General features: G+C 37.0%; 1 protein-coding gene across 1 annotated transcript in view; it reads right to left on the bottom strand.

Moving 5' to 3' along the window:
• Positions 1-25,973, bottom strand: part of RYR2 (ryanodine receptor 2) — a 1,099,979-nt gene that overhangs the window by 31,190 nt on the left and 1,042,816 nt on the right. Inside the window, exons 92-98 of the mRNA XM_007942720.1 lie at positions 25,264-25,331; positions 23,189-23,336; positions 19,511-19,597; positions 18,649-18,867; positions 17,010-17,140; positions 15,497-15,539; positions 11,168-11,301 (exon numbers count right to left, since the gene is read on the bottom strand). Coding sequence (XP_007940911.1) covers positions 11,168-11,301; positions 15,497-15,539; positions 17,010-17,140; positions 18,649-18,867; positions 19,511-19,597; positions 23,189-23,336; positions 25,264-25,331 — 830 coding nt within the window. The remainder of the gene's footprint in view (positions 1-11,167; positions 11,302-15,496; positions 15,540-17,009; positions 17,141-18,648; positions 18,868-19,510; positions 19,598-23,188; positions 23,337-25,263; positions 25,332-25,973) is intronic.

Below are 25,973 nucleotides of genomic sequence, written 5' to 3'. Positions count from 1 at the left end.
AGAATATAACACTTTCCCTTGGTTCCCATAGTACTTCATACACACCTACTTTTATAATCAATTCCAAAATTGTTTTCTAGTATGTGAGTGTGTATGTATGCATATGTGTGTGTGGTATAGTGAATTACATAGTGTGGCTTTTCTAGCCATAAAAGTCTTTGTAAACTCTGTGGTGGAATTTGCCATTGGCAACTAAGTAGCTCCTGATTGTTAACATTACCCCCTGGGGTATTTCTGTTTCAAGTGGCATGAAGCAATCTTCTGGGAAGTTCTCTCTCTGTCAGGTATATAGAATTCTAATGTTGGGATTGGTTAGTTTTGCCACTTTGCCAGGCTCAAAAGGAGCCCTACTAGAGGCAGAGGCAGAGGCAGAAGGAATCTCTCACTGCCAGCTGAGAGATGTGAGAGACATGCATTGCTGAGAGACACACTGAGAGACATGCACTGCTGGGAGAGAGACTGAGAGAGACTGTTAGCTGAGAGAGACTATATGTGTTTCTGAACTTGAATTGTATGTAGCCTGTTGCTACCGTAGTAAACCCCATAATCTGTGAGTTCTGTGTGGCCACTGCAGCGAATTATTGAACCCAGCAGAGAGGCAGTAGATGCTGTGGAAGGAATGGTTGGTCTCAGGGTTTTTGAAAGGGCTGGAGAGAGGCAGCATGTCTGGCCTTACAGGAATTGCCTTGGGCTATTGATGGTGATTCTGTCTTCCTCTTGTGGGTTTAGAGGTCAGAAGATGAGGCCTCCCTGCCCTTTTGGCAGTTGTGTCAGAAGCAGTGGAATTTGTTGCAGTGGCTCCAGACTCATAGAAGCATGGGATTTTGTAAAACAAAGAAGGAAGGGGCCTGGAAAATGAAACTTTGGATTCTTAGATGGTTACTTTGGTTGGTGTTACCTATTAAAGGAGATAATTGGTTCAGAGGCTAGGTCTTTTGGTTACACCCAGCCAAAGGCCCAAGGCCATATTCACAGAATGGGAAGGTAATCAGGGTGAAGAGAGGAACCTGGAATGTTTTGGTTTATGTGTTTCTCAGAATGTACCAGGGGATTGAATGTTCTCTTACCCACTTGTACATTAGAAATGATTATGGATATGGATAATGGAGAGTGTGTAAGTCTACCTTCAGCCAATACTTGATTGGATATGTTAAAAGGATAAATAGAATTCGCCCAGAAGAAATGCAGGCTTTTGTTTCAAGCCCTGTGTGCAGAGTATTATTATAAGCCCCACCCATAACTACTGAGGGAACAGAAGATTTGAATTTGAAGAAAGGACCTGAAGGGGGCAGGGAAGCCTGGTTTTTTGAATTTCAAGCAAGCAGAGAGGTTTTGGGTGCATTGAGATAGGAAAGTCATGGCTCATGGTGGAGCTCTGGTAGCATAGTGCCTAAGGCACTTGACTGATAACCAGAAGGCTGGCAGTTCAAACCCACCAGCCACTCCTCGGAAGGAAGATGGGGCAATCTACTTCCGTAGTGATACTGCCTCGGAAACCCAAGGAGGGGTTGCTATGAGTCGGGCCTGACTCGATGGCACATAACAACAACAACAACAATGGTCCAGGACTGAAAGTTAAAAGAAGCCAGTGAGTAGTAGACTTGTATGCTACTTGCTTGTGACCACCTGGGTTTACCTGAGTGGAAATGGGGGAAGAACAGCAATGAAGAAAGCAGCAGAGTTTGGTACTCTTTGACATAAGCCATGGAGGCTGGGGATGAGAGGAAGAATGACTGGTTTGAAGTGCAAGGAGTTGTGAGCCTACAGTCATTGAAATAGTCCCTGAGGACTGAGGATGTGAGAGGAGTTGCTGTCTGGTCTGAAATGAAGGGAAGAGTTGACTCCTAAATTTGCCAGCTGGAACCCATGACCTAGCTGGGATGGCTAGGGCTGAGCTGACCAGAACCCGACCAACAGAAGAGGAAGATGTTTGACACTAAGCTAGTGTTAAGTTGCTGCAATTTGATGGCTTGTGCTGGGCTGGACTTTGCTTTTTTATGGTGGCAATGCCCCAAATTTTCAAGCAGAAAAGAAGATTCTCCAGAGAGAAAGGAACATGCCTATCTCCTCAGAGTAATGGTTTGATAGGGATGGGCAAATTAGAAATTGGCTATCTAAAATGGGGGAAGATAAAGGCATGAATTGGCTGGCTTATATGCTCCCATGGGCGTGGTTATTCTTAAACTGATGGTGAAGGGGATGTTACTGTTTGACGTATAAAAGGGATAATGGCTAGAAAATCCAGGGGGTGGCCTGCAGTGTAGTAAATTACATAGTGTAGCTTTTCTAGCCATAAGTCTCTGTAAACTCCATGGTGGAATTTGCCATGAGCAACTGAGTAGCTCCTGATTGTTAACGTTACCACCTAGGGTATTTCTGTTGAGAGTGGCATGAAGCAATCTTCTGGGAAGTTCTCTCTTTCTCAGATGTATAGAATTCTGATGTTGGGACTAGTTAGTTTGGCCACTCTGCCAAGCTCAAAAGGAGCCCTTCTAGAGGCAGAAGGAATCTCTCACTGATGGCTGAGAGACACAAGAGACACACATTGCTGAGAGAGAGACACCAAGAGACATGCACTGCTGGGAGAGAGACTTAGAGACACGCAGTGCTGGGAGAGAGACTGAGAGAGACTGTCAGCTGAGAGATGGTGGACTGAGAGAGACTAAGAGTGTTCTTGAACTTGAATTATAGCCTGTTGCTTCTCTAATAAACCCCATAATCTGTGAGTTCTGTGTGGACACTGCAACGAATTATTGAACCCAGCAGAGAGGTAGTGGGTGCTGTGGGAGGAATGGTTGGTGTCAGGGTTTTTGAAAGGGCTGGAGGGAGGCAGCATGTCTGGCTTCGCAGGAATAGGCCTTGGGCTACTAATGGTGATTCTGTCTTCCTCTTGTGGGGTTAGAGGAGGTTAGAAGATGCGGCCTCCCTGTCCCTTTGGCAGTGTGTGTGAGATCTTCTCACTAGTGTAAACTCCCATACCAAGCGAAATATCTCATGCATTGGATGATTCTCAATAAGCAAATGTTGAACTGCATAAACTGTCATATAAATATTCATAACCTTTGCAGATTAAAAACAACATATATAAAATATCCTTTTTAATTTCAATTTCTTCAGAATTTTCCACTGATTTATGGGCAAGAAATTATGACTTTGCTATATGACTTTGCATATATGCTATATATGACTATGCTAGCCTTTGCAATAACTGATCTGATACAGTAGAATATAATATGATGTAACAATATAATGTTAGTATTAAGCCCTTCTAGGCTTAATATTTTAGTTTCTGATTACATTCTTCAGCATTTCTTTTAATTGAAAAAAAAGAAGAAAAAATTCAAACCTGTTGTCATTAAGTCTATTACAACTCATAGCAACCCTATAACAGAGTGGAACTTCCCTGTAGGGAAGGCTGTGTAATCTTAATGGTTGCAGAGTGACACATCTTTCTCCCACAGAGCCACTCGTGGGTTTGAATTGCTGACCTTCTGGTTAGCAGCCGAGGCTGAACCACTGCACCACCAGGGTTCCTCTTTTAGTTAGGTTGATATAAAATTTGTAAGTACCTAGAATAAGTAGTTACTAATCAAGGCTGACAACTTAGGAGACTCCTCCCCCATTGAGGGTTAAAGTTTCATTTACTTTAGCCCCAGACTTTTTAAGAAAAAAAGTTTCCTGAGCTATAACTAATGCATTTTATTACTGAAGGCACTTTTTAAAATGTTCCATGAATATATACAACAGTTTTCAATACAAGGATAGTTTTCATACACAAAAACAGAGATGAGGGAAAAAAACAACTGATGGGATAATGTGCTCATATGAAAGCATAATTATGTTCCACGAAAACAATCTAAAACCAAATAAGAGTTTATTAACAGGATTACTCAATTTCCCATGGTAGTTTATTCATGACTTCCAAAAATCTTCTTTTTATTGGTTATTTTTCATCCCTATCATATGTTGGAATTGCTACCAATTACTATGTTGTTGTTGTTGTTATGTGCCGTCTAGTCGGCCCCGACTCATAGCGACCCCTCCTTGGGTTTCCGAGGCAGTATCACTACGGAAGTAGGATTGCCCAACCTTCCTTCCGAGGAGTGGCTGGTGGGTTTGAACCGCCAGCCATCTGGTTAGCAGGCAAGTGTCTTAGCCACTATGCTACTAGAGCTCCCACCAATAAGTGGGATAAATAAGCAGTATTTATTTCTTTTAGTGTGTTTTTCTTCCTTGGCAACAAAGGCAGCCAATGACTGATATCAAGGGATGGGGTATGATAGATACATCAATCAGGGCTTTTATTTCCCTTCACCAAAGGGATTGGGTCAGGGTAAACTATAAACCAGAGCTTAACATTTTGCTCCGTGATTTTGAGATGTGGTATTCCTCCTACCCTATGAAGACACATAGCTCCACTAATTGCTAGAGGTTATTCTACCCTCAAGAGCTGAACTATTCACCTATTTAAATGAGTACATACTGAGCACTATGTAAGTGTTTGACTGGTAAATAAATACATGTAGAAACAAATAAATTAGGCATCTTTGGAGATAAATGGTAACATTAAGATAATACTCACATTGAAACCAGGTAATCTCTTAACACTTGAATTTTCTTCATGCTTTGGCAAGGGACACTGCCTGTAAATCTTTTTTTCTCAGTAATGTGCATCATTAACATTTATTCTTATTCTTCTTATTTTAATACCCATATTAAAAATAGCCATCAACAAATTCTCCACACCAATGTCTTGGTATTTTATGAGAGGTCAAATTTACAAACATTTGATATGTAAATCAGTGGAAACAGCACCAATTTAAAGTATTCATTCATAATAAAAACAGTTTAAAACATTCCTTCTATTTCTTCAGACTTACTTTGTAGAGTCACAAATATGACCATAGAAAATGCATAATTCACGAAACTGTTTAATTCTACATTGCTCATCAGGGAATTTTAGTGGGAAATTCGGTTCCATTCATTCCACAGCTTTTGTGGTACATGATAAGGCCTTGGTTCCTAAGGATTGTGAATGTGTGCTTCATCTTACAATCAGTGATAGGGTCTTTAAGTACTACATTTGTTTTCTTCAAGTACCCAAATAATATTTTGTATGTAAGTTCAATTTCTGTTATATATTTATTTATGTAATTACTTCTCAACTGGCTTCACCCTATTTTTTAAAGACTCTTTCCTTTTTTTAAAATCTATCTAAAACCTTCTAGCAAGTTTTAGATAGATAAAAAGTTTAGATAGATAAAAAGTTTTAGATAGATAAAAAGCATATGACCAATGAGACAGATCATCTAAAATATTTTTTAATGATACATAAAATATTTACCTAGGAGCTCTGGTAGCCTAGTGCCTAAGGCACTTGACTGCTAACCAGAAGTCTGGCACTTCAAACCTACCAGCCACTCCTCAGGAGGAAGGTTGGGCAATCTACTTCCATAGTGATACCATCTTGGAAACCCAAGGAGGGGTCACTATGGGTCAGGTCTGACTGGACGGCACATAACAACAACAACAATATTTACCTAACAAAAATAATTCTGATCTAAAGAACCATAAATATCTACGTTTTCAAAGTAATCATTATACTTCTAAGGGATTGAGAGCATAAATAAACAGATAAAAAAGGACTGACAAGTTTTTAAGGGAAGGAAACTATTATACTTCTCAAATTGCCAAATGGCTACAGTAAAAAATTAAAATTTTAAAACAATACATTCAGATTTATTACATAATTTCAGTTGACCAAATTTTATACACACACCCACACACACATATATACATATGTATATATCATACACATACTATACATGTATGTGTGTGTATTCATTCAGTCTTAGATGGATTCACTTCAACTGATTATATTCTTCTTGTATCTTAACATATTATATTCAATCCAAGCATTATATTAACAATGCCTCATTTTGAAGTAAGGCAGTACAATAGCCTCTGCCATACTAAGTCTTTACTGTCTAAGTTAAATACAATAATGATAATAAAAGAATATGAACTATGAACATCTTTAAAAAAGGGACATGCAGTTGCTTATCTAAAACACAAGATAATTTCTTTTCAAATAGGCAATATTATAAAAACATAGTTATATATTGCATAGTTACATAAGCTGCATTACATAATTCTTGCTTTGACACATATAAGGATACAAAAGGCAAATTAAATTAAGAGCATGCATCTTCTTTATCTTCTCTTGTTTTATGTTATTGTTGTTAGGCGCCATCAAGTTGGCTTTGACTCATAGTAACCTATGTTCAACAGAACGAAACACTTCCTGGTCCTTCCCAATCCTCACAATGCTTGCTGTGCTTCATCGTAGCCACTATGTCAATCCATCTGATTAAGGGTCTGCTCCTTCTTTGCTGACCCTCTACCTTACCAACCATGGTATCCTTCTCCAGAGAATGGTCCCTTCTGACAACAGGACCAAAGTAGGTGAGAAGTCTAGTCATGATTGCTTCTAAAGAACATTCCTTCCAGAAACACTTCTTTTAGGACAGATTTGTTTGTTCTTTTGGTAGTCCATAGTACTTTCAGTATTCTTTGCCAATACTCCACCTCAAAAGCATCAACTCTTCTTCAGTCTTCTGTATTCATTGCTCAGCTTTCACATGTATAGGAGGCTACTGAAAATGTCACGGCCTGAGTTAGTCGCACCTTAGTCTTCAAAGTGACATTTTTCTCTTCAACACTTTAAAGAAGTCTTTTGCAGCAGATTTTCCCAGTGCAATAAATCTGATTTTTTAAAAATATATTTTATTGAAATATAATTTATGTACATTGAAATACACAAAACTAAAGTGACATGGGTCAATGCATTTTATTTTATTTTTTTGCAGCACTCCCCCCCTCCCCTCCTTGCCGACCCCTGGTAATTCACAAAATTTCCTTCCATACATAAACCTTTCCTGGACATTTTAAAATAGTGAACTAATACTATATTTGTCCTTCTGTGATTGACTTATTTCATTCAACATAATGCCCTTCAGGGAGCTCTGGTATTTTAGTGCCTAAGGCACTGGACTGCTAACCACAAGGCTGGCGGTTCAAACTCACCAGCCACTCCTCAGAAGGAAGATGAGGCAATCTACTTCCATAGTGATACTGCCTCAGAAACCCAAGGAGGGGTCGCTGTGAGTCGGGTCCAACTCGATGGCACATAACAACAACAACAACAATGCCCTAAAAATTCATCTACCTTATGCGGTGTTTTGCAGATTCTACATTATTTTTTAGTGTTGCACAGTATTCCATTATGTATATGTACCATAGTTCAGTTATCCATTCTTCTATTGATGGGCACATAGGTTATTTCCATCTTTTGTATATTGTAAATAATGCTGTATTGAACATGGGTGTGCATATATCTGTTCTTATCTTGGCTCTCATTTCTTTAGGTTATATACATAGTAATGGGATTGTTGGGTCAAATGGTATTTCTAATTTCAACTTTTTAAGGAATCGCCATACTACTTTCCACAGTGGTTGTATCATTTTATAGTCCCATCACTACTGTATGAGAATCCAAATCTTTCCACATCCTTGCCAGCATTTGTTATTTTCTGTCTTGTTGAACTTTGCCATTAGAAGGGTGAGATGGTATCTCACTGTTGTTTTGATTTGCATCTCTCTGATGGCTAATGATCATGAACATTTCTTCATATATTTGCTGGTCGCATGAATGTCCTCTTATGTAAAGTGTCTGTTCATGTCTTCTGACCATTTTTTAATTGGATTGTTAATCTTTTTGTTGTTGAGGTATTGGAGTTTTCTATAAATTTTAGAGTTAAGTCCTTTGTCAGATATGTCATTGTCAGATATTTTTTCCCAGTCTGTAGTTTCTCTTCATACACTTTTAGCAGTGCAATTATTGACAAGCATGAATTTGTTGCTGTCATTTGATTATGTGCTTTTTTGTGGTGTTGCTGATTTCTTTGTTCCATATCATTTTCTGTGCTGAGCTCATTTTTTTATGAATCCTTTCCTTCTTTGCTATTGTTTTAGTATTTGCTAAATATTTGTGCTGTTGTTGTTATGTGTTGTCAAGTTGGAACCAATTCATAGAGACCCATCCTTGGGTTTCCGAGGCAGTATCACTACAGAAGTAGATTGCCCCACCTTCCTTCTGAGGAGTGGCTGGTGGGTTTGAACCACCAGCCTTCTGGTTAGCAGTCAAGTGCTTTAGGCACTAAGCTACGAGAGCTCCTAAATATTTGTGCTAGTCCTCTTTTACTTTTATGTGAAGGCTTATCATTTTTCTTTGAGGTTACCCTGTGATTTATCATTTTTTCCCCAAGTTTAGAACAGTCTGTTCTATCTTGTAGTTGTCTTGATTTCCCTACCATTTAGAAGTTCTGTAACTATACAACTTTTTCCTTCTTTTTGGTTTATAGTTGTCCTCATTTGTCAATTGATGTCTCTGGGTCCCTGTTTACAATCTTGTAGTCTTGTTTACTTTGGATACTTCTGTAACTGGGTTGGTTTCTGGGTTATGTCATCATTTGTGTTAATGGTCAGTTGTTTGCTGTTGTTGGTTCTCTGTCCAAAGGACTCCCTTTAGCATATCTTGTAAGGTTGGGCTGGTTTTAACAAATTCCTTTAATTTCTGCTTATCTGGAAATGTCCTAATTTCACCATCATATCTGAGTGACCATTTTGCTGGGTATATAATTCTTGGTTGGAAATTTTTTTCTTTCAGAGTTTTAAATATACCATCCTATTGTCTTCTTGCCTGCATGGTTTCTGCTGAGAAATCTGAGCTTAGTCTTATTGGTTGCCTCTTGTAGTTAACTTTTCATTTTTCCTGTGCTGCTTTCAGGATTCTTTCCTTGTCTTTGGTATTGGCGAGTTTGATGATGACATGTCTTCGTGATTTTCTTTTGGGCTCTATCCTGTTTGGGGTTCATTGGATTTCCTGAATAGATATAGTCTCATCATTCATCATACCAGGGAAATTCTCTTCCAACAAATCTTCAACAATTTTCTCTGTCATTTTATTTGTGTCTTTCTGGTCTGAAATTCTGATTACATGTAGGATATTCCTTTTGATGTATTCCACATGATCCTTAGGCTTTCTTCATTTTGTTTTGATCTTTTTTCTGATTGATCCCTTTCCAAGGAAGTATTGAAGTCTTCATTCTCACTAATTCTGTCTTCCATTGACTCAATTCTACTCCTTTGCCTATTCGATGTGTTATCTATTTCTGAAAATGTAGTATTAATCTTCTGGATTTCTATTTGTAGATTTTATATCATTTCTAATTTTTCATTTATTTTGTCATTTTGTTCTTGTGTTGTCTTTCCAAATTGTTATAGGATTTTCTCTGTGTTTTCCTCAATTTTATCAGTGTTTTCCTTTCTGTCTCTCAATCCATTGAACATACTTAAATACATCTCTTTTGAATTCCTTCTCAGGGAGTTCTAATGCTGCTTCTTCCTCAGGGATGTGTTCTGGGTCTGTATCCTGGTCTCTTGTTTCTCTTGCTTTATCTTGTTTCTTTGTGTGGACTGTGATGCTCTGTTGCCTCCAAGACATTGTGATGTGTTTGTGTTTATATTTAATTGGTGATTGCATGTTGTAGTGACCTGCCCATGATTTTTGTTTTCCTTGGATGTTATTTACATAAGCAGGGTACTATGCTCCTCTATTTACTACTTGGGAGCACTTATACACTCACCACCTGTCTCTTTTTCCATTGTCAGCCTCCTGTATGTCCCTGCCATCCTTGACAAATGGAGCCTACTCTTAGTTCCCTGGAAAGTGAATGAGAATGCTTTAAATATCCAAAATGGCCACTGCTTGTAAACATTCAAAATGGTTGCACCCTTGGTCCCTTTAAATATCCAATATGGCTGCTCCTTGAAAACAATCAAAATGTCTGCACTCTCTGTACAGCTGAAAGTCCACAGCTCAGATTGTCTTACTCCTTGCTGTTTCCCTTCCTAGTTATAGGCCACCAGTGCAGTTGTCGCTGCAGCCCTTGGTGAATAGTGCTGATCTTTAGGTCAATTCTCAGGTCCCAACACCCCTTGGATATATTCAGGCTGTTGATGCCATTAGAGTAGCTGACAGTCTGCAGCTCCATCTGTCTCCATACTCACTGTTTTCATTCAGGTTGTTCTACTCACTCACTGCTGTCAAGTCATTTCCAACTCATAGTGACTCCTCCTCGGGTTTCCAAGGCGATATCTCTATGGAAGTAGATTGCCCAATCTTCCTTCCAAGGAGTGGCTGGTGGGTCTGAACTTCCAGCCTTCTGGTTAGCAGTCAAAAGTCTTAGGAACTATGCCACAAGAGCTTTGATCCTTAAACCACTTCTGTATACTTGCTTTCAAAGCTCAGGGCTCCAGGATTATTTTCTGTATCTCTGTCAATTGGTTTCTCTTTTCTTTGTTGAAGAGGGTTTGTGTAGCTTGTCTGCCTATTCCACCATTTTACCAGAAGTACGTCTGATTTCTTGACTGCTGTTTCCTTGAGTGTTCACTGTGGATCCAAGGGAAATTAAATCCCTGACAACTTTAAGCTTTTCTCCATTTATTAGTATGTTGCTTATTGGTCCAGTTGTGAGGATTTTAATTTTCTTCATGTTGAGGTAGAATTCATACTGAGCACTGTAGTCTTTGATCTCCATCAATAAGTGCTTCAAGTCATCTTCACTTTCAGCAAACAAAGTTGTGTCATCTGCATATCAGAGGTTGTTAATGGTTCTTTGTCCAATCCTGATGCTGCGTACTTCTTTGTATAATGCAGGTTCTTGGATTAGTTGCTCAGCATACCGATTGAATAATTATGGTGAAAAGATACAATCCTAATGCACACCCTTCCTGATTTTAAACCATGCAGTATTCCCTTGTTCTATTTGAAGAACAGCCTCTTGGTCTATGTGCAGATTTCTCATGAGAACAATTAAGTGTTCTTGTAAATAATGAATACAGAACCTTCAAAAATTAATGAAAATAACTCAATCATTCCATAGGTGAAATACCCAGAACTAGGAAAGGAGACTTTATATACATTGTCTGTTTCCCATTTCTGTCTATTCCTCTGACACTAAAGAAACAATCAATGTTCAGAAATGTATTATTTTTTTCTGCCTTTCAACCTAAGCCTCTAGCATAGAGCAGAAATAACACTCACACGGCTGATAAGGAACCATCTTTCTTTGGCTTCTTCTTTTCTCTAGCATCGCTGAAATCCAGAGCTGCTTTGTCCATGCCTAATAATTCACTGATTCTATCTCGGCCATAGAACTCTCCATATTTATCCATAACCTGGGAGTCAGGAAAAAAAATGTTTTACTGGCATTAATTAATAATCAATACTATTTATGCATTTACATACAAACATCAAAATACTTTTGTTTGTGATATGTTAAAGGTAGTTAAATATCTAGTGGTGGTTTACTTTCTATGATCATACTACTTAAGGTCTAAAAAATAATTGTAGATTTTAAATAATACCTATCTAAGAAAATAAGATTTCTAATTCAAAATAAAGTGTCTTAGTTTCCTAGAGCTGCCATAACAAAATATCACAAGTGTTTTGTGAATTTATTGTCTCATAGTTTTGGAGGCTTCAATCAAGATCTCATCTCTAGGGAATGGTCTTTCCTTGTCATTAGCCCAAGGCATTTATTGGCATTCCTTGGCTTGTAGACAGTTCCTAATATATTCTCCTTCCCCTGTGTGTATCACTTTGTGTCTGCTTTCCCTTTTTATAAGACACCATTCAGAAGGGATTAGGTTTAAGACCCGCTCTACTTCATACGACCTAATTAATGTAACAAAAGAAAACCCTATTTTTAAACCCCTAAATATCATAGGTACAGGGGTTAGGATTTTCATATATCTTTTTTGGGGGACACAGTTAAATTCATAAACAAGGAGTCATGTGAAAAGAGGACAGACTAAAGAAAAAGCTTAAGAAATAGGTAGAAATGGGAAAGAAAATAACCTTTACCAAATTCATACTTGGTGTCTGGAATTAAGATAAGAACTTTGACATCCTTTATCTTATGTGACTTCACAATATATAAGATTCATGTTATTATCATCCCATTTTGTAGATAAAGAGACTATGTCTTAAAAAGCATAATATGCCCAAGGTTGCTAAGCTTGGCAAGAAATGGGGCTAGATTAATTCAGGTAATGTCTGACTCCACAGCTGATGATTTTCTCCATAAGGCCCTGTGACGAGGCTTTGACATTACAATAATGACATCCCCTCCATGATCTAGATTTCAATCATGGAGCTTCAGTAGTAGAATTCCCACCTTCCATGTGGGAGATGTGGGTTCAATTCCTAGCTAATGCACCTAATGTGAAGCTACCACCCATCTATCAGTGGAGACTAGTATGTTGCTATGATGCTGAACAGGTTTAAGTGGACCTTCCAGACTAAGATGGACTAGGAAGAAAGGCCTGATGATCTACCTCTGAAAGTCAGCCAATGAAACCCTGTGGATCACAATGGTCTGATATGCAACTGACCATGGGAATGTAACAAACAGGCAGTGTTTCCTTCCACCGGGCATGGGGTTGCTATAAGTTAGGGGGAGACTGGGAGGCAGCTAACAACAACAACAGCATACCCCCTCCACTTCTTTATCCCTTGCTTTGTCTTTGCTGTTTCACATTTTCTTGGTTTTGCCCATTAGTTGTGCAGTTTGATAAGGACGTTAGGTTTGAGCTTGCAGTGCACCCAGCCTTGGCCAAAGCCAATTTCCTTGAGCCCAACATATCATATTCTGTAATATATCTACTCTTGGCCTACAGTTTATATATCATATATATATATCATAACAACTCCACACAACAATGGAAAACAAGAGGAAAAAGAGGAAAAGTAATGAAAGAGATTTCAGAGTTGTTCTGTTTTGATGACTCTGTTGTAAGTTAGCTCTGATGTTAGTAGAGTACCTGATTTTATTATTATTGTCTTTTACTGTGATAATAAAATAATATTAAGTCTAATTTTTATTTATCTTTGAGGGTTGGATACATTACATATAAACTTACATATATTTTAAGACACACATGAATACATATTATTAATGATAAGTTGTCCAAAAAAAACAAGATAGTCATAAATATGGTTCATCATAACATGAATATATTGTAAGTTGGGGACTATCTATAATTGATAGCAAAAATGGTAAAGAGGAGTAGAAAATTAAGTAAAGATAAATAAAGGCAAAATAAAGGAAATACAAAGGAGGGAGAAGGAGGAGGGAGAATGTCAAAGTAAAACCATTACAGGAGGAAGAAAAGACAAAATAAAAATTGACAGAAAGAAGGGATATATAGGATTAGTAGAAATTAAAAAAGAAAAACACCTTTTCTGAAAGTATATAATAAGCAAATTAAAAGAAAACCTCAAGGAACAAAGGTATTAAAAAAGCATCTGAACATATATTATTTAGGATGATTAAAACAATTTGTTTTGCATTATTTTCACAGCTATGTGAGATATGGACTATGCTGATTCTCCTCTGTATTCTCACCCTTTCCCTGGAAAACAAATTACATACTGTAGAAGGAAGGCCATAAATAGTTTTAGTGGCTGGGATGGGTTGAATTGTGTCTCACAAAATGATACCTTGAAGTCCTGATCCCATACCTGTGAATGTGACATTATGTGGAAATAGGGTATTTTATTAGTTAAAGGAGCAAGAGGTCATACAGGAGTAGGGTGGGTCCTAATCCAATATGACTGATATTCTTATAAAAAGAGGAAACAGATGGAGAGACAAACGGGGAGAATGTCATGTAAAGACAGAGACAGACACAGAAGAGAAGGCCATGTGAAGACAGAGGGAAAGATTGGAGTGATGTTGTCACAAGCCAAAGGACACCTTGTTGTTGTTATGTGCCGTCGAGCCAAACCCGACTCATAGCGAGCCCTCCTTGGGTTTCCGAGGTAGTATCACTATGGAAGTAGGATTGCCCAACCTTCCTTCCGAGGAGTGGCTGGTGGGTTTGAACCACCAGCCATCTGGTTAGCAGGCAAGTGTCTTAGCCACTATGCTACCAGAGCTCCCTGGGGCTACCAAAACTGGAAGAGACAGGGATGGATCTTCTTATACAGTCTTCAGAGAGGTCATGGTCCTACTGACACCCTGAGTCCAGACTTCTAGTCTTGGAAACTGTAGAAAATAAATTTCTGTTGCCTTAAGCCACCCATTTTGTGGTATTTTGTTATGGTGGCCTTAGGAAATGAATACAGCTGTCATTACAATTTATTTGACTAAAAACACATAGTTCCCTTCAAATAACTCTTGCTTTAAAAATAGTTTAGAAAATTCCTCCTTATTCTCTTAAATAATTAAGAAGAATAAAGTGATTAAATTGTCCAATTAAAATTACTTTAATATTTTAAAGCTTCTGCCTACTTTGGATGTGTTCATATATCCTAATGTAATGCTACTCAAAATTCCAGGGAGCCCCTCCATGATCTCAGAGACAAGAAACTTACAGCAAAATAAAAATCAACAAACACACTGCTTCTTTCATCTCAAAAGTATTGCTTTAAGCAAAAATATGTCAATGCGATAAATGGTATTATTTATACTCTTGGAGCAAGCGCCACACCTCCTCTCAGACCTAAAATAAAAAGTTCTCAGGCTGCCGGCTGCCAAACCTTTTAAGTGATCTTATGAAATCAAAGGGAGAAAGATCACTTCATTCTGTAGGTATTTCTGGCCTCAAGTATATTCTCAGTGTATACTTGAGGTGGGACTCATGAAAGGCAGCGTGAACTGAGCCATTCAAGAAATGAGAGCCAGGAAAGAATGACTATTGCATTTTAGAATGCTAAAGCACTATTATATACATTATTGCATTCTAAAAAAAAAATTCAAGAAAAATAAAAATCCTGGGTTGTAGCTAGGACAGACATGATCATTCAGACCACACTGATGATCACAACGTCTCAAAATAGCTTTAGTCAGAGCCTTAGCCAACAGCCAAACTTCTTTTATTCTTTCTACTATTCTCTGCAGTAATGCAGTCATCATCAAAAGAGGAAAACTTTATTTTAAAAAAAATCCTTAACAGTTATATAAAATAAATAAAATTCAGTCTTCTGTTGTCATCCAAAAAATTCACTTCTTGTGTACTCGAGAATCCCAGGCTTAGTTATTCATAGGTGTCTCATCAGAAAATAGCCTTCAGCCAACTTAAGTTTCCTAAACAATTTCAAAGAACATTCTGATCAATTCTTGTTCATATCATGGACTGGGTTCTGCTTATTCACCTGAGTCACATGGTGGGGTAGTTGAAGCAATGCTTGTTTATTCTGAAGCTGCAGAGTATGAATTTCTTATGTGCTATTTTTCGAATTCATATTCAATTTGATTGCCATTTTAAAATGGCATTAGCAGGCACATAAAGCACACTGTAATATGCTATTCTACATATAATATCAAATTCAAAATGAAATTACAATTTAGGAAAAAAGAAGCATTACCTTTCTTTTAACAAATTTGTCCCAGTAGTTGTTGGGAAAAGACCTAAAATAAATAAAAGCATAGATGTAAAAAAGTCTCATTTAAAAAAAAAATGATAAAAAATAACACATTGCTAGAGATTTACAAATTAGATAAAAATAATATACAAATATTCTTTCTGCCATCCTTCCCATTTTATCTTATAATTTTCCTACATCCTGAATATATGAAATATTATTTTAAATATGAACATAGACATGTTTACATAAGTAAATCACAAAGGCTATGGGCTACTCTTTTAATGAGGAAGAATATGAGCATATTTATTAATAAATGGTATTTTTATATTTGTTATTTCAATTATAACCTGTCAGTCTATACATTTCACTGTTAATTGTATTTAAATTAACATATTAGAAATCTGTCATTGCTTTTCTAATGATCCTTAAACAAAGTTTTGGCTTGGTACCAAACCACACTAAAAGAGATAGATTTTCTTAGATTTAGTAGTAATGGGTGTTGTTATAAGGTGAATTTCAACACAGTGACTGCATATGGCAGAGTAGAACTGCCCCATAGGGTTTCCTAGGCTGCAATCTTTATGGAAGCAGATTGCCACTTCTTTCTCCCCTAGAACCATTGGGTGTGGTGAATCAGTAACCTATCCATTAGCAGCTAAGGGCTTACCCACTTATGCCACCAGACTTTCTATAGCAATGGGTAAAGTTGTTAAACAAAATATTGAGCATTTAGACCAATCATTTATAGTACATAAACTGAATCAACCCCCTTTGAAAACTCAGAACCTTTAGAAATGATAATATTTTTAAGAACAAGTAAAACTAATCACAGTAAAGAAAAGATATTTCACTCTCAAGTAGTACAAACTACTAAAAAATATTCTGCATCACTAATGCTTTTTATGGTGGAAAAGTATACATTTGTGGTGGATTTGTACCTGGAACAGCTAGTAGCTTGGAACTTGGGATCTCTAAAAGCCAAATAATTAGTGCAGAGGAAGAGTTGTGTGTGTGTGTGTGTGTGTGTGTGTGTTTTGTCTTATATTTTATATGTCATACTACTTTGTTTTATGCTAGGCTCTTTGAAGTTTAGAGCTCAGTTACATTAAAAATGTGAAATTCAATATTTTTGCCTTTCATGCTACAACTCTTCCCTTAATGAATAATTTTTGCTTCCTCTGGGCTTCTGGATGAGATAACCCCTTGCTGCAGGTTATGCACCTCAAGCTGCACACTTCCCTGAGCACTGAGTAATGGATGTTAAGTTCCATCAGTGCTGTGGAAATGGACTCAAAATCGTTTTTGATTAAGGAATTCGGAGCACAGAGGGCAAAATTGATGGCATCCATTAGGAGGCTGAAGTGCTTAGTCTTTTGATTTTCTTGGCTGAATATATAACTATTATTCACCTCTGCAAAACTTCTGACAGATCTGGAGGAACTCCATCCAGCAAAGTACTTTTATGTCTTGAAATTTTTGAACACAGAAATGGCTCATATAATTCTTTACTCACTGTGTGTTGATTACGAGTCTATCCCACTGGCCTTTAATATCATCTTCTGAAGGCTGTTCTGTAATATAAAGCCCATCAAATTCCAATTTTCGTGCTACTTCCTTTTCTCGCTTAAAAATAACCAACGGGACCTACATTTGAAAAATAAACACATTAAAATTAGTTTAGATTCATTGGTGTCTCCTGTGGTTACTATCTTTATAAAACAGCTTCTGGAAAGAAGTATTTCCCATGTACTTCAAAGTAGGTAAAAATTGAATGAAAATGAATTAAGTCTATCCAGGCAGCAAGAAGCATGTAGAAAACATTGAAAAGAAACAGAATATAGAATAGATATTATATATATGCACATGCTTTTAACCATAGAAATTCAAAGGTAATTGCACTAATGGTATCACTTTTAAATAACAAAGAAAACATACTTAAGCAAAACCATGTTTTTGTTTTGCATATATAAATATATATATAAATATATATATATATATATTATATATTCAACATGAATAAATGTCATAAAATATAGCAATCTTACTAATGTTCTGAATTCCATACTACTAAAAAATGTATGTTTTTGTTTGAGAGAACTCTTTAATAATTTTATGCTTAGCATTCACACATTGCTATTTTGAGATAAATTTTAATTATGGCATCAGCAAAAATCTTTGTTGGTTTGCCAAATATCTCCAGAACATATTGATTCTCTTTTCATATGAACAGACTTTATAAAAGACACAGATACTATAAAGATGCAGATATTCTGGATGTATCCAAGAAAATTTCCACCATGAAACAAGGGAAGAAAGAAAGGAGAGGAGTTTTTGAAGTAATTGTTAATTCCAGTCTTTTACCTTGGGCCTTGGTTTTTACAAAGACTTTTGGAAGCTTTATAAGCAGAGTCAGAGGACAGTAAGATAAAAGAGTAAACAATGAAAAGGCATCTTGCTTGAAAAGATAATGGACAGCCCCCAGCTTCCAGGGAGACTATCTTGTTTTCTATTCTCCAAATTATACTGTTACCTTAGCAAGGCTCTAGGTAGAATTGGTCACAGACTTGCATTATTTTCTGTGTGGACAAACTGTAAAGCATTTCTGCCAAAGATGGTAGCAGATATGTAGTCAATAACAGAACAATTATAGATTCAATATGATGTATTTCTATAAGTACTAGCACACTGGACCACTACTATGAGACATTATGGATGGGTGAGGTGTTGGGTTAAGTTATAAGTGAAATTGTCTATTGTGTGAATAATTATCAATATGTGAAAGAATGCTAAAACAGAAACAGTCCAAGTCCATATTCCCTTTCCAGGACAGCCTGCAGCCAATGACTGGTCAATGTGGGGATATAAATGCCAAGCTCCTTTGACCCAACCCAGGAGGACTCTTAAAGTGGATCTGGCATTGCAGCTGGGCCTGTGCCTATACCCTGCTGTGTTTACACCATAGTCCAACTTTTTTCTTTGCCCTATCCTGGGTCTTTCCCTTGCCCCACTGGTGTTGATTCAGAAAACATTTCCTATTGGACTTTGCACATTCTAATTCCCATCTCAGATCTGCTCCCTAGGGAGTTCAACTTGCAATAGACGTGCACACATGCATCTATGCACACAGGTTCCTTGCTGCCTTACTATCTTACTTTCAAGCAGTAGTATCCAATGATGCAGAAGAAAGAAATGACCGTGTGGAGAATAGCTAAAATGCGCAGTGTGGGCTCCATGTAGCCACTGCTCTCCTCCAGGACATAGTGAACAGCAATGATTCTCTGGGAGCCACTTTCCAGGCTGTTCACTTTGGCATTTTCACCTGAATTTCGAGGGAGCAGCTCCTTTCCTTCCACCACAGAAGATGTGGAGACCTAAATCAACCATTTGTATTATAGTGAGTTCACTGGATTTAAGATGTTGTAACAAAAACACACACCAAACAAACAAAAACAATGGAAATAATGCTCTTTCAGCAAATAGTATATGAAGTTGGATATGAAGTCACTGAGTAATGAGAGGACTGACAGCAAAGGCTAAAAACAGCTTTTCCAAACCTAGAGGCAAATAATGAACACACTTGAAATCTTCTGAATTCATTCTAATCCAATCAAGAGTTATAAGGCTTCAAAGACAGGCAGGGAAAAAATAGATGGCTGAGCTGGCTTCTCAATTACCCAAAGAATTTAAGGGGATAGAGGTATGCCACCCTCAGATATATAAACAAGTAAAATACTTGGTGACATTAGTCAGGAATAATGTGGGTAAACCCTTTGCCAAATCAAACAATCCTGATTTGAGCCATTTCTCATATTTCATACATTTCTTCAGGTGAACAAATCTATCCCATCTTAGTCAATAATCAGTGATGTGACTGAGCTCCAGATTCTGTCTTTCAGCAAAATTGTTTTTGAATAGTTTTAGATGTGTTCACTAGTATGTCTGTGAAATCTCTAAATTCAATTCAGTCTATTTGCTTTATTATATTTGTCATTAAAAACAGTAAGATGTACATACCTTATAAAAGAGCAAGATGAAATTGATTGCAAATGCGACAAATAAGGCTAACATTCTCATGTTGTAAAAGTTGCGAGCAAAATAGTTCTGAAGGTGAAAAAAATTATTAAAAGGTCACTGAATCAAGACTTGAAATTTACAGACAATTACATATTCATTTATTCACTCAAAAATAGTTGAGAGCCCAGTAATGTATCATGAACCATTCTTGGTGCTACAGAGAGGGCAGAGAATAAGAAAATTTCTGCCACATTAAGAAGAAAAATAATAAAAGAAGCACACAGACAAATATAAATATAATTTCAGGGAATGCTAAATGCTATGGAGAAAAATACATCAAGTTATGGGCACGGGGAATGAGGGTGCTGTTTTAAGATGCAGGTTAAAGGCATGAAGGTAGGTGGTCAGTAAAGGCTTATCCCTGGAGGTGACTTTTGAGCAGAGACCTGAACACAGTTGGGAAGTAAGCCAAGCAAACATATTGGGGAAGAGTGTTCCAGAGCTAGAGGCATGAAGAGTGGATATCCTGAGTTCAGAACAATGTTGGTGTGCTTGAGGAATAGTAAGAAGGATGCAATATGAAAAGAGGACAATGGTAGAGAATGAAGTCTTAGAAGTGAGTGGGGGTGAGGGCTTTGTAAGCCTCTGATAGAATTTTTATTGATTATAGTTTGGTGATTAAGAGTGTAAACTCTGGGGCCACCCTGCTGAGATAGAAATCCTGTCCTTCACGATTTACAAGCCATGTGACCCTGTAGAAGTCACTTAATACCTTTTCTTCCATCACTTTTCTCATCTGTAAGAAGCTCTGGTGGCATAGTGCCTGAAGCATTTGACTGCTAACCAGAAGGCTGACAGTTCAAACCCACCAGACGCTCCACAGAAGGAAGATTGGGCAATCTACTTCCATAGTGATATTGCCTTGGAAACCCAAGGAGGGGGTCGCTTTGAGTCTGATCCTACTCGATGGCAGTGAGTTTGGTTTTGGTTTGGTTTAAAGTGAGGATAACAATAGAATCAATCTCATAAGGTTTCTGAGAGGATTAAATAAGTTAATATAGAAAAAGTCCCCAGAACAGTGGTCAGCACATAGAAGATGCCAGTTAATTAACCTTATTATTGTAAATATTATAATTATTTTATTCTACATATGATTTTGAAGAAGGAATGATCCAATCAGATTTGTGATTTGGAAAGATGACTCTAGTACTTGGTAGAAATTATGTAGTAGGGGGCAAAAGTCGAAGCGAGGGGACCAGATATAAATTGTTACAGGAAGGAATGCAGGAAGAGATGATGGATGGTGATGATGGTGGTGGCTTGAACTGACGTTGTAGTTGTGGAGTGGGTAAGCAGTGGGCTGATTCTAGATAAATTTTCAAGGAAGAGCTGGAAAGAGTTACTGTTGGGTTTTATTGAGGTAGGAAAGAAAAAGAAGGCTCAAATGTGCTATCTTGGATTTTTGGCTTGAGCAACTAAGTTAGTGCCAATTATTGAGCTGGAAAAACAAAATCAAAACAAACAAAAACAACACCCAAAAATCTGAAGGAGAAGTTGTTTTAAGCAAATAAGCTAGGGAGGGAAGTTAAGGATTTATTTATTTATTAAATATTTAAGTGTGAGGAGTCTAAGTGCGCTGTCATCATGAGGCCATATCAAGATGATAGCACATCTCATTTCTCCTGCATGATGTGATCTCTCCCTATACACCCTGCCTTTACTGCCACAGTTCATTGGACCAAAGTTAGTCCCTAACCTTATACAGGGTCAGCTACATTGGTTCTCTTGGAAAGGTGGAACTGAGTCATAGAGACTGAGTTATTAGCCCTGGTGGTCTGAGTTGGTACGTCACAAACAGTTGGGGAGCACTGGATCTGTGGTGCCCTGATGTGGCCATGGTTAGTCTTATGCACGCAAATTGATTAGCAGAGAAAGTCAGATTGCAATGAGAAACAGGAACATGGAGGAGGTGAACCCTAATACAGAGAGATGGAAGCAAAATCTCAATTATTTGGTTTAACAGCTTCTAATTAAACATATTCTTCAGATATCCACCATATTCACTATTGCTGGTTATCCAACCTCAGGTCCTACCATCTATAATATAGCTATGCCTGTAGCCATGGCAACAATCACTACATATGAAATTAATAACTATTAAGAATTATCTAGAAAGCATTTTGTTCCCTGTACTTTATATTAAACAATATAGGGAAATATGAGATAGTCTGAGAAAACTTTTAAAACTATTAAAATATTTTTGCATATATCACATAAAAGTTGTGTATATTTATATATAATTAGTGAGAACAATCCAATTCCCTTACAGATGAAGTTTTGCAATGTTTATTTTCTTAATTATCTATTTTTGATTCCTCAAGTGCTATAAAACACTAAATATGACTTTGCCTTTCAACGTTTTTTTTTTTTTTTTTAGGGGTGTTCTTAATTTCTAAGTGTAAATTATTGGTCAGTAACTCTTACAGGTTAATTCTATACATTTATCTTTTACCCTCTTTATTTAAAAACATATGTGTATGTATGTATATATTGTAAGAAGCATGATGGCATGATGGTTAAGTGCTTGGCTACTAAACAAAAGGTTGGCAGTTTGAACTTACCAGCTGCTCTTTTAGGAGAATCAGTATGGGGGAGTTCTACTCTGTCCACTCTGCCATTCAGGGTCACTATGGCTCCAAATAGACTCAATGGCAACAGTTTTTTTTTTTTTTTTTTTATGTGTTGCTGGACTACATTTAAAAGGTATATATATATATAAATTGTTACAGGAAGGAATGCAGGAAGAGATGATGGATGGTGATGATGGTGGTGGCTTGGATATATATATATATATATATATATGAGCTCTGGTGGCATAGTGCCTAAGGCACTTGACTGCTAACCAGAAGGCTGGCAGTTCAAACCCACCAGCCACTCCTCAGAAGGAAGGTTGGGCAATCTACTTCTGTAGTTTTACTGCCCCGGAAACCCAAGGAGGCGTTGCTAAGAGTTGGGTCTGACTCAACAGCACATAACAACACAACAAGCAATATATATATATATTCTCCAAAACCCACTGCCATCAAGTTTATTCAGACTGTTAGCGACTCCCATTGGGTTTCCAAGACTGTAAATCTTATATTTAAAAGTACATTGCCCAACACACAAATATGGGAGCTCTGGTGGCATAGTGCCTAAGGCATTTGACTGCTAACCAGAAGGCTGGCAGCTCAAATCCACCAGCCACTCCTCGGAAGGAAGACTGGGCAATCTACTTCTGCAGAGATACTGCCTCGGAAACCCGAGGAGGGGTCACTGTGAGTCAAATCGACTCAACGGCAGTGAGTCTGGTTGCTTTGTGTGTATATATATATGTGTGTGTGTGTGTATAAATATATATGTGTGTGTGTATAAATATATACACATACATATATACACACACACATATTTACATGAATTTTTAAGAAAACAATCTTAATAAGATTTTGAAGGATTGTGGGATATAAATAGAATAGAGAACAATTTATTTTCCATATATGAATATGCATTTCACTAATTTGGTAAATACATCTGCAAAATTTATAGGACACTACATAAAGAACTCTCTTCATTCTTACATTTTTTTTTAATATGATCTTACTATATATCAATAACAATATCCATTCTAAGACATCTTACTAGAAGTTTCTGTTGATATGCTATGATTTTCTTCCAGAATGCTGACTCTGGAACTTCTTGCTCTCCATATCTATGTGTGTGAAGCTGCCTCAACTTTTGTTTACCCTTGTCTTCTTTGGCTTTTTCTCCTTTTTCTCCATCTTCTCCCCTGTGAAAATGAATGCAATATAAAGCATCAAGAAACTAAAGAACTAAATAGGTTTTGTGCAAAAATATTCAAATGAACAAATATTTCAGATCATAGAATTTTTTGAAAACTAACTTCATTCCAATGAATTACAATATTCAGAATGTTAGAATTCAGGGAGGAATTTCACAACACATATTGAAAAAAAATCACACACATAGCTCTCTGTAGAACTTCTTAATTTTGTGAAATTCAAATTCAGAGGGCATTTTGCAGGCTTCAAGAGTTTTTATATCTATAAATGGCTGATTCCCTTCCAATTGTGTAATAAAAAATATTTAGTTGAAAAAAAGAGTAACTTAATGAAGAATGTATTTTGCTGTGACTTTCCAACATACTTTATTTTTAAATTATAATTTTAATGTTTAATCTTTAACATAGAATAGCCAGTAAGGTTTAAAATCAGAGGCATATGTACTTAAATGGTCACATGTATAAAGAATGTCAATAATTTTGTGGACAATAAAGGAATTAAAGCACTGAAATTTAACTAAAACCCCTCTACATGCAAAATACCAAACCTTTATGGAAGTACATTTATGGATATATGTAGTTATGTAATCACGTTTTAAATACCAACTTTAACCATATGTGGTATAACTAACATTCTTTCTAACACTGGAAAAAGAAATGCCATTGAAATGCCTGTTCTGTCCTATTACTTATACCGACATTTACTATAATAGTCATTTATGTAGTTATTTTTACAACTGATCCAATAGTATAAGATCATGACAATGAATATTGCTGACTACAGAGAACAGACAATGAAAACAGGCCAAGGAAAATTACCGAATAGATGAAAAAAATATAAAATGCAATGTGAGAACAGTGGCATTATAGCACGGCCATCAAGTTGATTCCAATTCACAGGGACCCTATATTAGGACAAAGTAGAACTGCCCCACAGAGTTTCCAAGGCTTTAAATCTTTATGGAAGCAGACTGCCTCCTCTCTCTGCCAAGGAGCAGCTGGTTGGTTCAAACCATAGACTTTTTGGTTAGCAGCTGAATGCCTGAACCACTGAGCAACCAGAGCTGCTTAATGGCAGTTTTAAACTGAAACCAAATTCACTGACGTTGAGTTGGTCCTGACTCATGGCAACCCCTCCTTGAGTTTCTGAGGCGGTATTACTACGGAAGTAGACTGGCCAGTCTTCCTTCTGAGGAGTGGCTGGTGGCACTGAAAATTTTCTTTTCCCTAGTTTTTAAAATTGGGCATATAAAACTATATCAACTTAAAAAAAATGTAAGCATCCATCTTTTGATGATGGAATTAAAAGTAGACATTTTCATTGCCTCAGATGCAGAGCTTTACTTCTTGCTGTTATTATAATTGTGTTTCCCCAAATAAGAAGTGTTTCTGAAAATGCAAATTCCTGGGTCCCACATTCAACCTGCTGAATCATAACTCCTGGGATGAGGTCCTTCAGTTCGTGCTATTAACAAACTTCCCAGGCCATTTTATGCATGTACAAGCATTCTATATAACTGTATGTGGGATGTTTCATCCCCCATCATTTAAAGGATAGAAATACAAGGATGGTTTAAAGCTAGAACTGTGGCAATCTGTCATCTTGTGGAGCACATAAGTCTTTTCTGCTGAGTGACAAACACAAAAATGAAACCCTTATGAACTGAGTGAAAGAGAAGGGAGTAGCAGCTGGGTTGTAGACACTTATTCCCGAAAGGGAGTGAGGGCACTGTATTGCAGTCTTCACAGTCAGAGCCTCTCTATGGAGATACAAAATTTTGTCATGAGGATCCCATGCAGTGCTGAGGGTTTCCACAGTATAAAAAGCATGAGTTTTATCACTACAGGCTCAAAGACAGAGTACAAGAAAAAGAGACTTCCGAAACAAAGCAAAACATACAGAAACCATACATACTCGGATTTCTCAGGTTCAGATTTAGTTTCTTCTTTTTCTTCCTTTTCTTCTTCTTTTACCTTCTGCTCCTTGAATGAGTCAATGGGTAAAGCAGGATTATTCATCATCTCTGAATGAGTTTAGCAGCAAGTGATCATGTTCCAAACTATAACCTACAAATGACACGCTCATGCCTATATGTAAATAAAATTTCCATGCAAGTCTACTGGTGTAAATATCTTCCCCTTCTCCACACTTGTACACATGGCAGTGCATACAAACTTTCTGAATCCCTTCCACTTTCTTTCCTTAATTCAGAAATAGCTTTATTTTTTTAAAAAATTTTTTAAAACCTCATCCATGTATTCAAATCTTATTCAGTCATCAAGGCAACTTAAAGTCCCACATCTTAAGTCTCATTTAACTAATTTACACCATATGACATTTATATTTTCTCAACATTTGCAACTTACTGCTGATTATTATTCTATTTAACACTTAATGATTTTCTACTTCTTCATATGGTAGTTTTTTCTAATGAACTGTTTAAGGCAAAGAATTTCTTTTAATTCCCAATGATACTGCATGGTGCCAGACCCATGGTAAGTGCTCATGAAATATTATGGATGGAATGATGTTTTAATTGACCAGTCTTATCAGGGCAGACACTTCTTACACCCAGTTTAAGATAATTTAATAATTACTGAAGAATCTTTAAAAGGCTATCTTTG

Source organism: Orycteropus afer, unplaced genomic scaffold (genome assembly GCF_000298275.1).
Source record: "Orycteropus afer afer isolate SDZICR_OR568_19922 unplaced genomic scaffold, OryAfe1.0 scaffold00096, whole genome shotgun sequence".
NCBI lineage: Eukaryota > Metazoa > Chordata > Mammalia > Tubulidentata > Orycteropodidae > Orycteropus > Orycteropus afer.
Note: the sequence above shows the minus strand (reverse complement) of the source record. Positions and strands in the feature narration are given on the sequence as shown.